Below are 13,854 nucleotides of genomic sequence, written 5' to 3' on the forward strand. Positions count from 1 at the left end.
AGTACCCGATGCGAGGAATGATGAGAAAATCAGACATAATAGCCTGGCTAAAACTGAGTCTAGATACTCCCTGGCGCATTTCATCAGGTCTCGGAGCGCTGCTCAAGTTCATTTTGCTTAAATAAGTGTCATATCCCATGTCTAACAGATCCGTTTGGGCGGTTTTTGTCTCATTTCATTTGTGAGAATTGGGGTGAATGTTGCGGATCACAGCAATCTATTTGCTCTGTGAATGAAGGAAGGGTAAGAAAATCCACTCTAAGAATAAACATCCATTTAGACGTGCGAGCAGCGGAGCGCGCTGCCGAGGGAACCAATTTAAAACCGCGGCAACATAAATTATTGTTTTATGATACTTTCTGTATTAGAGAATATTCCCCTCTTCTCCGACGGCCAAACTTAATGGAGTTGATGCTTTTTCCAAAATCAATATCCTCTGTTTGTTTAATAGAGTGTTTATCTGCTCCCGGGATAAACTGAGAGTCTCATATCTCAATCCAGATGATAAGGATATTAAAGGGAAACTACACCCCCAGAATGAATACGTAACCAACAGACAGTTTATATCATAATAAGTGACCTATTAAAGAATCTCCCCAAACTGGAATATATATATCAGTAAATATTGCCCTTTTATATCCTTTCCCTTGAGCCGCCATTTAGTAATGGGCTGTGTGCTCCCTCAGAGATCAGCTGACAGGAAGTGATGCAGCTCTAACTGTAACAGGAAGTAGTGTGGGAGCAAAAGGCAGAACTCTGCCCATTCATTGGCTGATGGGGCCTAGCATGTATGTGTGCCTTGGCTTGTTTGTGTGCACTGTGACTCCTATGATCCCAGGGGGCGGCCCTTAGTACATAAAATGGCAGTTTCCTATTTAGGATTACCCAATGGCACATACTGCTAAACAAGTATATTTATATGAAAATGGTTTATTTAGATGAAGCCGGGTTTTACATATGAGCTGCTTTTGCAATATACCTACATTATGGGGGGATAGTTCTCTTTTAATGCATTTATAGAATCCCTTATCTGGAAACCCCTTATCCAGAAAGCTGCAAATTACGGGATGCCCATCTCCCACAAACTCCATCCGACAGATGAACTGCATTCACCTGACCTTGGGGACGGGCAGCACCCAAAAGCACAATGACGCACTCGCGTCCTCAAACACAAGCGGATGTGCCCATAGCTCAGTGCCTCATTGTGTAGCTGTAAGCTGATCCCCTTAGTGAACTTTAAGTACAGGACACATAACGAGAATCAATATCCGAGAACAATGCCGCAGCTCTGTGCCAGGGTGCCAGCCGAGCACCTTGTGATTCTCACCTACTAATGGGTGCTACGGCTTTGTACAGTGTAAGGGTCTGGGGAGATCTAGGAAACAGTTAAAAATGTTGTTTGTTGCCCCAGGTGATTACTGTGCCCCCCGGACAACAGTGACATAACTATAGAGGAAACAGACCCTGCAGATTTGGGGGGACCCAGGGAATTGGGGGGAGAGTGCATGGGCGGAGAGAGGGGGAGGAGACCAGGTGGCCAGGGGGAGGCGACTTGAAAGGCCATGGGGTTGTGGTGCATGCTGGGCCCCTTTGAAGATTTCTTTATGGGAGGGCCCAGTGTCATATAGTTACCCCACTGCCTGGCACTATAGCTACTAATCACTGCCAGGATGGCTATGTGTGCCACTGGGAACAAAGGGCATCATTCTTTGGCCCCTGGCATCTGAGTGGCCCCTTGAACCAAATATAAATGGAAGTGCCAAGGACATGTTTCACCTCCTCTTTTCTAACTGCTGCCCTGGTTTTGGTTGCCCTAAGGTCCCCATACATGGGCAGATTGTAGCTGCCCATATGGGTCCCTTGGACTGATTCGGCAGCTTATCGGCCCGTGTATGGGGCAGCAACGAGGGGCCTGTTCGACCGATATCTGGCCTGAAATTGACCAGATATCGATCGGGCAGGTTAAAAGATTTAGTCAGATAGGGGACTGCATCGGCTCGTTGATACGGTCCCCGAACCGACCGTGCCCTTAACAGTCGTTATAATTCGATTGTTTGACCCCAGGGCCAAACGACCGAATTAGCCTAAATTCCCCCGATATCGCCCACCCGTAGGTGGGGATATCGGGATAAGATCCGCTCACTTGGCGACGTCACCAGGCGAGCGGATCGTTACGTGTATGGCCACCTTTATGGGGCTGATTCACAGCCTGTGGATTAAAACCAAATTCGACTCTGTGTGCCTGCCCCGGAGCGACGCAGCGACTGTGGGTGCTGACACATGAGAGGGTGCTTGGGTGCTGATTCTTGGCTTGTATTTATCTGCAGGATGAGAATCAGCCTCTGTGGCTGCAGCCTAACAGCAGTGGGGCCTTGGCACTTTAATCTATATTAACCCCATGGGGTCCACACTAATGCTGGGGGTTCCCAGTGGGTGCCAGTACATACTAAGCCCGTAACTCTATAGGAAGGAGAAAAGAACATATAAAAATGTAACATATAATATTATCAGATCAATACAAATAATATTCCAAGGCAGATTGGCGCTTTAATGAAGGAAGGCGCTCGCACCCATGCACACGTAGCCAGTACCCAGCCGGCCTCTCCCTCTCTGTTTACATATTAATCCGCCAGCAATATGGGACTTTGTTACACAACCAACATGCAGGGGCCCGAGCTCCGGGGCGAGATGTCATGTTTATGGCGCCGCTGATAAACGGCACAAGCAGGAAGTCGCTGCGTCGGAATGAGGAGGTGTTAGTGACGGACACTTGTTTGTTTCCACTGGAAAATGAGCTCATAAGTCAAATTCTCCTCATAACAAACTTGATTTACTATTCAGCAGCGAGTAGTGTGCCAGCAACGTATTCCTGCCCCGCCTCTCTCATATTGCTCTCCCTGTGCCTCTCTCATATTGCTCTCCCTGTGCCTCTCTCATATTGCTCTCCCTGTGCCTCTCTCATCTCTCCCTACTATACCTGCTATCCCACAGCCCCAGTCCCTTCCCAGAGGCTATTATCCCCCCACTGCTACTATAGGCACCATCTCTCCCTACTATACCTGCTATCCCACAGCCCCAGTCCCTTCCCAGAGGCTATTATCCCCCCACTGCTACTATAGGCACCATCTCTCCCTACTATACCTGCTATCCCACAGCCCCAGTCCCTTCCCAGAGGCTATTATCCCCCCACTGCTACTATAGGCACCATCTCTCCCTTCTATACCTGCTATCCCACAGCCCCAGTCCCTTCCCAGAGGCTATTATCCCCCCACTGCTACTATAGGCACCATCTCTCCCTACTATACCTGCTATCCCACAGCCCCAGTCCCTTCCCAGAGGCTATTATCCCCCCACTGCTACTATAGGCACCATCTCTCCCTACTATACCTGCTATCCCACAGCCCCAGTCCCTTCCCAGAGGCTATTATCCCCCCACTGCTAGTATAGGCACCATCTCTCCCTACTATACCTGCTATCCCACTGCCCCAGTCCCTTCCCAGAGGCTATTATCCCACTGCTACTATAGGCACCATCTCTCCCTACTGTACCTGCTATCCCACAGCCCCAGTCCCTTCCCAGAGGCTATTATCCCCCCACTGCTACTATAGGCACCATCTCTCCCTACTATACCTGCTATCCCACTGCCCCAGTCCCTTCCCAGAGGCTATTATCCCACTGCTACTATAGGCACCATCTCTCCCTACTATACCTGCTATCCCACAGCCCCAGTCCCTTCCCAGAGGCTATTATCCCCCCACTGCTACTATAGGCACCATCTCTCCCTACTATACCTGCTATCCCACAGCCCCAGTCCCTTCCCAGAGGCTATTATCCCACTGCTACTATAGGCACCATCTCTCCCTACTATACCTGCTATCCCACAGCCCCAGTCCCTTCCCAGAGGCTATTATCCCCCCACTGCTACTATAGGCACCATCTCTCCCTACTATACCTGCTATCCCACAGCCCCAGTCCCTTCCCAGAGGCTATTATCCCACTGCTACTATAGGCACCATCTCTCCCTACTATACCTGCTATCCCACAGCCCCAGTCCCTTCCCAGAGGCTATTATCCCCCCACTGCTACTATAGGCACCATCTCTCCCTACTATACCTGCTATCCCACAGCCCCAGTCCCTTCCCAGAGGCTATTATCCCCCCACTGCTACTATAGGCACCATCTCTCCCTACTATACCTGCTATCCCACAGCCCCAGTCCCTTCCCAGAGGCTATTATCCCCCACTGCTACTATAGGCACCATCTCTCCCTACTATACCTGCTATCCCACAGCCCCAGTCCCTTCCCAGAGGCTATTATCCCCCACTGCTACTATAGGCACCATCTCTCCCTACTATACCTGCTATCCCACAGCCCCAGTCCCTTCCCAGAGGCTATTATCCCCCCACTGCTACTATAGGCACCATCTCTCCCTACTATACCTGCTATCCCACAGCCCCAGTCCCTTCCCAGAGGCTATTATCCCCCCACTGCTACTATAGGCACCAATATTCTATATTTCTTGATATAATCTGCAGCAGATCTCATGTGTTATATATAGCTATGATATTGTGTATTAAATAGCAGAGTACTACCTCCAGGGACCATTACTAGCAAAGTATCCCCATCCCTTGATGAGACCTGTAACCTCAGCAGGCCTTGGATGGACATTCAGCAAACAGCTCCAACTGGGTTTCGCACAATCTGTGTTTCTCTTTGTGTTCTGTGCTTATGTCTTTTTATTTTGGGAAGGAAAATGATGAGAGGATGATGCAGTTTTAAGGCACATGAATAAGGTCCAGAGAGATACAATATAATTATATGAAATAATAAGATGTTTGGCCAAGTGTCTCAGCCTCTCTATTTCACTGCCCATAAGTCGGTCGGTTTAAGGCAACTGTGTCATTTCCAGTCTGTCTGCGTTGTTCCCGGGCGGCGGTGCCTGCGCAGCACAAACAAAGGCAAACGCATTATTCCTATTCGCCTCATGGAAAATCCAACACTTTCATTTTCACCATTGACGTAACCTGCACTGAAACGTCAAAATTGGTTATCTAACATTGATTCAATGAACACTTATTATTATTTTAAATGTGTCATTTTATCCAGCAGCCTAATCATGATTTAATGTTATTCTAGATATGCCGCGCTCTGCAATCAAAGCGACCAGTCAACTCCAGTCAGGAGAACAGGCAGCGTTTTGATGATATGGGGAGGAAGAGGGGATGCAAAATGCACTAAACCACTTGTACTTGATCGCTCTTTGGTGCCGGGCCCCAAACCAGCAACATGTCCATACCAAAAATCCAAACTGAGGATGTCGACGACGAAACTGACGCCACTTTAGTGCCTCCTCATGACGACCACCTTAGAAGCCTGAAGGCCCTCACTGAGAAGCTGAGGTTGGAGACGAGGAGGCCTTCTTACCTAGAATGGAGAGCAAAGCTCGAAGACCAAACATGGAAAAGCCCAAAGCCACCAGAAGAGCAAGAGGAGAAACAGCAGCCAGGAGATGGAGAGGAACCTTCTTGTCAGAACATGGAGCAGGTCCAACTGAGCCCAAGGGTTCCAAAGGAGCCGGATCTTGGTTCCAGGAAAATAAATGGGTTTGATAATATCGATGCAGCCCTGAGCTGGCTACGGAAGGAACTGGTAAGTCTATAATGCCAAACCATGTGCAGTGCCAAACTGAGCCTACAGGTCTGCCAGGCTACGAATAGCCAATCACAGCCCATATTTGGCACATCCATGAATTTTATTTTATGCTTCAAATGCAACTCTTTTGCATTTGAATGTGGTTCATGGGTATAAAAGGTTGGGGGCCCCTGCCCTAGATTAATCTGTTCAGAATAACCAATAGCCAGGGGCTTTTAGCTATTAGGCCATAGTCATGTAGTGGTGAAAAAAGGCTGCCTGGGAGAGATTATGTCCAATCACTTTTGGTTTTAAGAAGTTTAACTACTGCAAGAGTGTGCGGTGCCCACTTTTTAGCCCCACTGAATTGCCTTGTCAGTCGGCCCATTGCCTGAAACGATAAAGGTTGGCCTTCTGCTGGTTGCCTCTCCCACTCCCCCCCAGTGCCCAAATACCTGTGGGTGGCACAGAATGAGCAAGTCACATGACCCACTATTCCCATGAGCTTTAATACCAGTCCCATTGTTTATTCTCATTTGCCGAAAAAGCATCCATCACTTACTTAAACCTAGAAATTGTATCCGCCATTACACAATATGGATAAGCTTGCTTTCTAGGAAAACCCAGCCTTTTGGTATTGCGCAGACCAACTGCCCCCCCCCCACCCCCTTGATTCCTTTGCCTTTGGTTGGGATTCAGTACAAAGCAGGAATTGCATAGGGTGGGTTTCCTAGTTATCTCTCTGGCGCCATGACTGCCATATATTCCGTAAGGTTCTAATGCACTCTGCCTTATAGACTAAGGGGATATTATGCATAACAGGAAATGATATATATTAAATATAAAATGATATTGGGACTAAAAAAGTCTGTATAGGTATGTGCATCTGTATGATACACGCTATGCAACTAACATACTTGATCAATACATGTATCTAATCCTCATTAAATATACAGCAAGCAAGTTGGCAGTTAGTTTTCCAAACCCCTGAGGGGCCTGGATCCTGTTCCTTCCTGACTCCAAAACTCCAAGTGCCCTAATCCCTGGATAAACGCACTAAAGCTGGAATTACTCCTTCTTTGAATCTGTTGTATTGCCCCAGGCGGCACACCTGTTGGGGGGGGGGGGCAAATGCCGCAGCTGCCCCTCAGGAGAGAACATGAACTACCCCAGAATGCAACTAAACCCCCCCCCGGCCCAGTTCTGGTGATTTGGGGACATAGACCTCCCCTTGTTAAACTGGATACTCTGTATTAGTGAATAGGGTCACATGGAGCATTATTATTATTATTGTCTCCCCCTTATGTATTTACACTTAGTGATAATATCTCCTCTTTTCTTCAGTATAAAAATACTAAATAAAATAATCTACTCCCATTTTTTAATAAAAAATACCATTGTGAGAGAATTAATGTGGCCAATGAGGGGGACATGGGCGCAGGGTGGGAACAAGGGCCCAGACTAGGGGTAGGCGAAGAAAGAGGTTCATGTCTGGCACCCCCCCACATTTGCACCCTAGGCACGTGCCTCTTCTGCCTGCCCCTAGTTCAGCCCTGCCCCCCTTGGAAATCAAGCCTTTGGATTGGGTCCCTCATGAAGGTCCACCTTTAAATTCAAGTCTTAAATCCAAGAGTAAAAATCCAAGTTATTTATTTAGGTGCAAATTAAACCCTCTAGTGGCCAAAGAGAAAAACTACCAAATACAAATCCGCACCACTACAAAAAGTTAAACATTATAAACTTTATTGCACTCCATTAAAATACACCCCATATAAAAAGCCTTTGGACAGGGCCCCCCTTGAAATTCAAGTTTTTGAATAGGGCCCCCCTTGAAATTCAAGTCTTTTCACAGGGCCCCCCTTGAAGGTTCAGCCTTCGGACAGGGCCCCCCTTGAAAGTCAAGCCTTTGGCCAGGGGCCCCCCTTAAAAGTCCCAGCTTTGGATAAGGCCCCCTTGAAGGTCCAACGTTTGGTCATGACCCCCTTTGCTAATGATATAATTACAGATAAAGGAAAATATTGCTGCCAGTCATTCAGCCATAGTTCCCAGAATATCTAGGACAGTAAATACGTATTCGCCCCAATTCTCACCCAAACTGCCCTTTAAGCCAAGCATACAGGGGTGCCTAAAAGAGCCAATCGCCATTCTCCCTGATTTTCACCTTAACTCAGTCTGAGCCCCCCATTACTGCTCCATCCCAAAAACCACTGCCCAACACGCTGCCAGCACAGTCACACTAGAGTCTAGCCCAAGTCATCTGTCAGTGTGCGGCTTCAAAGAACAGCCCAAGGTGGGGGCAATTTGGCCATACAACAATTGGTTAATGCTGCCAGATCTCTCCCATACAATTGAGTGGTTAATTGTCAGCCTACGGGAGACAGGCAGAAGCTCCATTTTCATTACATACATGATTTCTATGTGATTGCTTGGCGGGACGCACCATATAATCCCATAATCACGAGACGTCTTTCCCAATCTGTTTGTACAATTGCGGTTACATAGAAACTCTGTATCTCTCCATGGAATTTGGCATTAGAGTCTTATTAGTTTCTTCCTTCTCTGCTGGAGACTTACACAATACACTGTTTGCTGTGATGGGTGTAGGCCCTAGCTTGGGGCGCCCGGCAGCCATCACCCTAATTATAACTCAGGAATTAATTTGCTCAGTGTTCCTGCATAGTTATTGTACTGAAATAAATGGCAGTAAAGGGCAACAGGGAGCAAAAAACTGCAAAAATGGATAAAACTATGGCACATAGGGATTCCCCTGTACTAAGCACAATTCAGCAGGAACAGCCCCCTAAGTTTGCTCATAGCCTGTACAGAGAGATACCATAAAACTATGGCACATAGGGATTCCCCTGTACTAAGCACAATTCAGCAGGAACAGCCCCCTAAGTTTGCTCATAGCCTGTACAGAGAGATACCATAAAACTATGGCAGCATAGGGATTCCCCTGTACTAAGCACAATTCAGCAGGAACAGCCCCCTAAGTTTGCTCATAGCCTGTACAGAGAGATACCATAAAGCTATGGCACATAGGGATTCCCCTGTAATAAGCACAATTCAGCAGGAACAGCCCCCTAAGTTTGCTCATAGCCTGTACAGAGAGATACCATAAAACTATGGCACATAGGGATTCCCCTGTACTAAGCACAATTCAGCAGGAACAGTCCCCTAAGTTTGCTCATAGCCTGTACAGAGAGATACCATAAAACTATGGCACATAGGGATTCCCCTGTACTAAGCACAATTCAGCAGGAACAGCCCCCTAAGTTTGCTCATAGCCTGTACTAAGCACAATTCCAATTGAAGTTTAAGCAACAAGTAGCATTTTGTGGTGCAGTAACACAATCCCGCGCAGCTTGGGCATCTTTCTGGCAGCAGCAGGAATGATCAGCTCTGCGTATCAGACCCCACTTGTTATATTTCCCTCTCTCCCGTTGATCCAACGGCCCCCTGCGCCTCTGTAGTGTCTTCCAACTCCAACATCTGATCCGGGCGCCGGTGCGATGCTGCCAAGGTCTGGCAGAACAGGAGGCTTTCAGGTCTAGAACAAAGGAATTAAATGTCACTTCTCCTTCGACAATAAAGTCTTTTGAGCTTTTGCCAAAAATAAATGGATTTGTGTCTTTGCCGCAGCGGCTCTGGCTACTGTCCCTTGGGGAGAATCAGCGATCGAGCCCCAAAGGGAATTCTTTCTGCTCTCCTCTGAGATCTATGTGTCACCCCCGACCATTGGATCCAAGGAGAATAAACATGATTAAATATACTAGGAATTGGATCCCAAAATATGGGGAGGCCCCCCAACAGAACCAAACACAGGGGATGGAGGGGCCTGGGCTGCAAGCCAATCAAGATACACTTGGAGGTACATGTTTGGGATACTCCTCAAACTATAGAATGCCGACTGTTATAGAATTGTTTTATGTGGCCTTTGATTTGGTCATATATTCTATTTACGCACAAACCAAATAAATACACAGTTACAATACGTGGCTGGACCTCAGTAAAAGTCCCAAAACAGTGCAAATGTTCAACTATGATCAACAATTATCCAAATAATATCCAACTCAACAAATATATATTGAGTACCCAAAAACTAGGAGGCCTCCCATGCATTGATTTGGCCCACCCTAGGGAATGATCCCCAACTACTATGTGCTGTACTGTGCCTTATATAGACACTCAGGGGGTACAGGGGGTACTGCAGTCAGGGATCCTGTGGCCAAGGGGGGCCTCGGAGATGGAACGGAGCAGTTTGTGGATTGTGGATGGGGGTGTGGCTTGGAGAGGGGGTGGGCTTTGTTGGGTTGTGGGCAGAAATTGGCCATTTTTGGGGCATGGTCAGGGGAGATTAAAGTCTTGACCTGAATGCAAAGGGTTATTATTTTTATTGGGGCCCCATTTTACTTATTGGCAAATTCCACCACCTTTGGGGTCCATGTGACTAGTGAGCTAATAACTGGGGTCCCCTGGGGGGGGTAGGGCCCAGCTAACATGGCAGGTACTCGGTATCACCTGACCAATCAAGGAGCTATATACATATATACTGAGAAATAGTTGCACTCATTGCAGGATAAATTGCCTGGGTGCAAATTGCAAGAAAACATGTACAGAAGAAAAAAAGCAATGCACTCGCAGGACATGAAAGGTGAGCAAAAATGACACATTTTTATCAAAATACCAACATTTCAGTCTTCTTTGGTCAAAGGTCTCAACCGAAACGTTGGTAATTTAATAAAAGTATATTTTGCTCCCATTGCTTTTTTTCTTCAGTATTCGGCCAAATCCTTCAGGGTGGATTCGGGGGTTCGGTGTATAGCCTCTGCAGGGAGGATCTATTGTTGTTTATATGAATTTTGTGGCCACAGCCTCATTGCACCCTGCCTAATGGATACAATTTAGTGCTGAGCACAACTTACCCTTTTTGCTCTGTATATACAGTATATTGATCAAGTGATACCAAGTACCTGCCATGTTAGCTGGGCCCTACCCCCCAGAGGGACCCAGTTATTAGCTCACTAGTCACATGGCCCCAAGGGTGTTGGACCCTGCCAATGGGGCCCCAATAAAATAATAACCCAGTATATATATAATAACTGTGCCGCCACCCTGTCCCCACAGAATCTGACTGGGCGCCGATCTCTACGTTTGTCTCTTTCAGACTGAGATGCGCCTTCAGGACCAGCAGTTGGCGAGACAGCTGATGCGCCTGCGCAGTGACATCAACAAGCTGAAGATCGAGCAGACGTGCCACTTGCACCGGCGCATGTTGAACGACGCCACCTACGAACTGGAGGAGAGGGACGAGCTGTCGGACCTGCTGTGCGATTTCCCCCTCATGTCCCCTTTCAGCCTCTCCACCCCCCTGAAGCTTATTGGGGTCACCAAAATGAACATCAACTCGAGAAGGTTCTCGCTCTGTTAAACCGCCAGTTGCCTGCGACAAAAGAGCACAAAGTCGCAACGGTTTCCCAGACGGACATTTATGATGATATAGACCTCTTTGCTGCCTTATTTCAGAACCAGTGACCCGAATGTCTGTACCGTGTTGTATCACAGAACTGTGCCTAAGTGCCAGTCAGAACAGCCCATATTCACTCTGTGTAAGGAAAGCGCACAAATAATGTCATTTATACGTCAGATACAGTTACAGCTATGGGGACCAGTGCGGCCAACTAAACCTAATGGTTACTTTGTCAGTACCAGTTGGACCAATGGGCTCAGTTGCCCATAGTGAAGCTTTCGCACCTTGTGTTGTAGGTACAGTTAGTGATTGGCCCTGCTAATAAGTAAAATGTTGGTATTGCAATGTTCTGATTGGCTGCTTCCTCCCTCCTTTGTGTACTGGTTGGTTCCAGCCTACTCATCTCAGCACTTAGCACAAAAAGAACAATTACCATAGGCAGGGCAGCCATCAGAAATCATGGGACCCCTCACAACATTTTGCATTGGTGCCAGGGCAGGGACCCCTAAAACATTGCTGCTCCTCCCCCAGTGTCCCCATACTATGGCCAGGCCCAGATTTGAGCGAGGCCACAAAGGCCCGGGCCTAGGGCGGCACAAATTTAGGGGCGGCATGCTGCCCCGCCGCAACAGAATTTAGAAATTTTGCTCCCATACGGAGCAGTGGTGATTTCTCCCCACTGCTCCGTATGGGAGTTAAATGCCTGCGCATGCGCGCTTGCATCGGCAGGGGAGAGGGGGCTTGTTCGCACATGCGCAGGGGGCGCGAATGGGGGACGGCCTAGGGGCGGCTGGTTTTGAAATCTGGCGCTGAGTATGGCCTGCTCCCTGCTGCTTCCTGCTCCCCCCTACATCCTCCAGCTCCCCTTAAACATCATCCAGCTCCCCCCCAGCGTCCACTCCAGCTCCCCCCCAGTATCCTCCAGCTCCCCCCCCAGCCTCCTCCAGCCCCCACCTAGCATCCTCCAGCTCCCCCTGGCATTCCCAGTACCCAGAGGCGCAAACAGCCCCCCCCAGCCCAATAAATAGTGACTGTCTGTGGCACCTTACAGCCCCCCTGGCATTCCCAGTACCCAGAGTCACAAACAGCCCCCCCCAGCCCAATAAATAGTGACTGTCTGTGGCACCTTACAGCCCCCCTGGCATTCCCAGTACCCAGAGTCACAAACAGCCCCCCCCCAGCCCAATAAATGGTGACTGTCTATGGCACCTTACAGCCCCCTGGCATTCCCAGTACCCAGAGGTGCAAACAGCCCCCCCCCAGCCCAATAAATAGTGACTGTCTGTGGCACCTTACAGCCCCCCTGGCATTCCCAGTACCCAGAGGCACAAACAGCCCCCCCCCAGCCCAATAAATAGTGACTGTCTGTGGCACCTTACAGCCCCCCTGACATTCCCAGTACCCAGAGGCACAAACAGCCCCCCCCCCAGCCCAATAAATAGTGTCTGTCTGTGGCACCTTACAGCCCCCCTGGCATTCCCAGTACCCAGAGACACAAACAGCCCCCCCCCCCAGCCCAATAAATAGTGACTGTCTGTGGCACCTTACAGCCCCCTGGCATTCCCAGTACCCAGAGGCACAAACAGCCCCCCCAGCCCAATAAATAGTGTCTGTCTGTGGCACCTTACAGCCCCCCTGGCATTCCCAGTACCCAGAGGCACAAACAGCCCCCCCCCCAGCCCAATAAATAGTGACTGTCTGTGGCACCTTACAGCCCCCTGGCATTCCCAGTACCCAGAGGCACAAACAGCCCCCCCAGCCCAATAAATAGTGTCTGTCTGTGGCACCTTACAGCCCCCTGGCATTCCCAGTACCCAGAGGCACAAACAGCCCCCCCCCCCCAGCCCAATAAATAGTGACTGTCTGTGGCACCTTACAGCCCCCCTGGCATTCCCAGTACCCAGAGGCACAAACAGCCCCCCCAGCCCAATAAATAGTGACTGTCTGTGGCACCTTACAGCCCCCCTGGCATTCCCAGTACCCAGAGGCACAAACAGCCCCCCCAGCCCAATAAATAGTGACTGTCTGTGGCACCTTACAGCCCCCCTGGCATTCCCAGTACCCAGAGGCACAAACAGCCCCCCCAGCCCAATAAATAGTGACTGTCTGTGGCACCTTACAGCCCCCCTGGCATTCCCAGTACCCAGAGGCACAAACAGCCCCCCCAGCCCAATAAATAGTGACTGTCTGTGGCACCTTACAGAAGCCCCCCTGGCATTCCCAGTACCCAGAGGCACAAACAGCCCCCCCCCAGCCCAATAAATAGTGACTGTCTGTGGCACCTTACAGAAGCCCCCCTGGCATTCCCAGTACCCAGAGGCACAAACAGCCCCCCCCCAGCCCAATAAATAGTGACTGTCTATGGGACCTTACAGAAGCCCCCCTGGCATTTGCCAGAACCGGGCCTGGCTGGACATGTCTTTTCTCAGCCTCTCTATACTATATAACATTAATGTGCCCCAGAAACCCCCCGCAGAGTCATTAGGGCCTAACACAGGGGAGGGGCCCCAGGCTACAGAATGGCTGCAATGATGGATCACTGGCACATTAGTCACATCCAACGAAGCGCATTCGTTTCTATAGAAACACATACTGGTGGCGGTTGTATTCGTTCATTGCCCTTGTGTTAGTAAATCAGCGTATGTGTGCGGTTACATTGGGCAGCCATGAACACTCAGCCAAAGAGAGTCGCCTTGGTGCCAGTAGGTCCGGGGCCATGGGTGGTCTTACACTTTGGTTAAGTTTCTATGATC

At 49.1% G+C, this 13,854-nt stretch overlaps 1 protein-coding gene across 3 annotated transcripts in view; it reads left to right on the forward strand.

Annotated features, from left to right (window-relative positions):
- fam167a (family with sequence similarity 167 member A) overlaps positions 1-11,615 on the forward strand; it is a 29,224-nt gene extending 17,609 nt beyond the window's left edge. For all 3 annotated transcript variants that reach the window (XM_002933585.5, XM_004914946.4, XM_031903074.1), the window contains exons 2-3: positions 5,137-5,649; positions 10,799-11,615. In XM_002933585.5, coding sequence (XP_002933631.3) covers positions 5,287-5,649; positions 10,799-11,062 — 627 coding nt within the window. In that variant the 5' untranslated portion in view covers positions 5,137-5,286 and the 3' untranslated portion in view covers positions 11,063-11,615. The remainder of the gene's footprint in view (positions 1-5,136; positions 5,650-10,798) is intronic.
- Positions 11,616-13,854: the final 2,239 nt, after the last annotated feature.

Source organism: Xenopus tropicalis, chromosome 5 (assembly GCF_000004195.4).
Source record: "Xenopus tropicalis strain Nigerian chromosome 5, UCB_Xtro_10.0, whole genome shotgun sequence".
In the NCBI taxonomy this organism is placed as follows: domain Eukaryota; kingdom Metazoa; phylum Chordata; class Amphibia; order Anura; family Pipidae; genus Xenopus; species Xenopus tropicalis.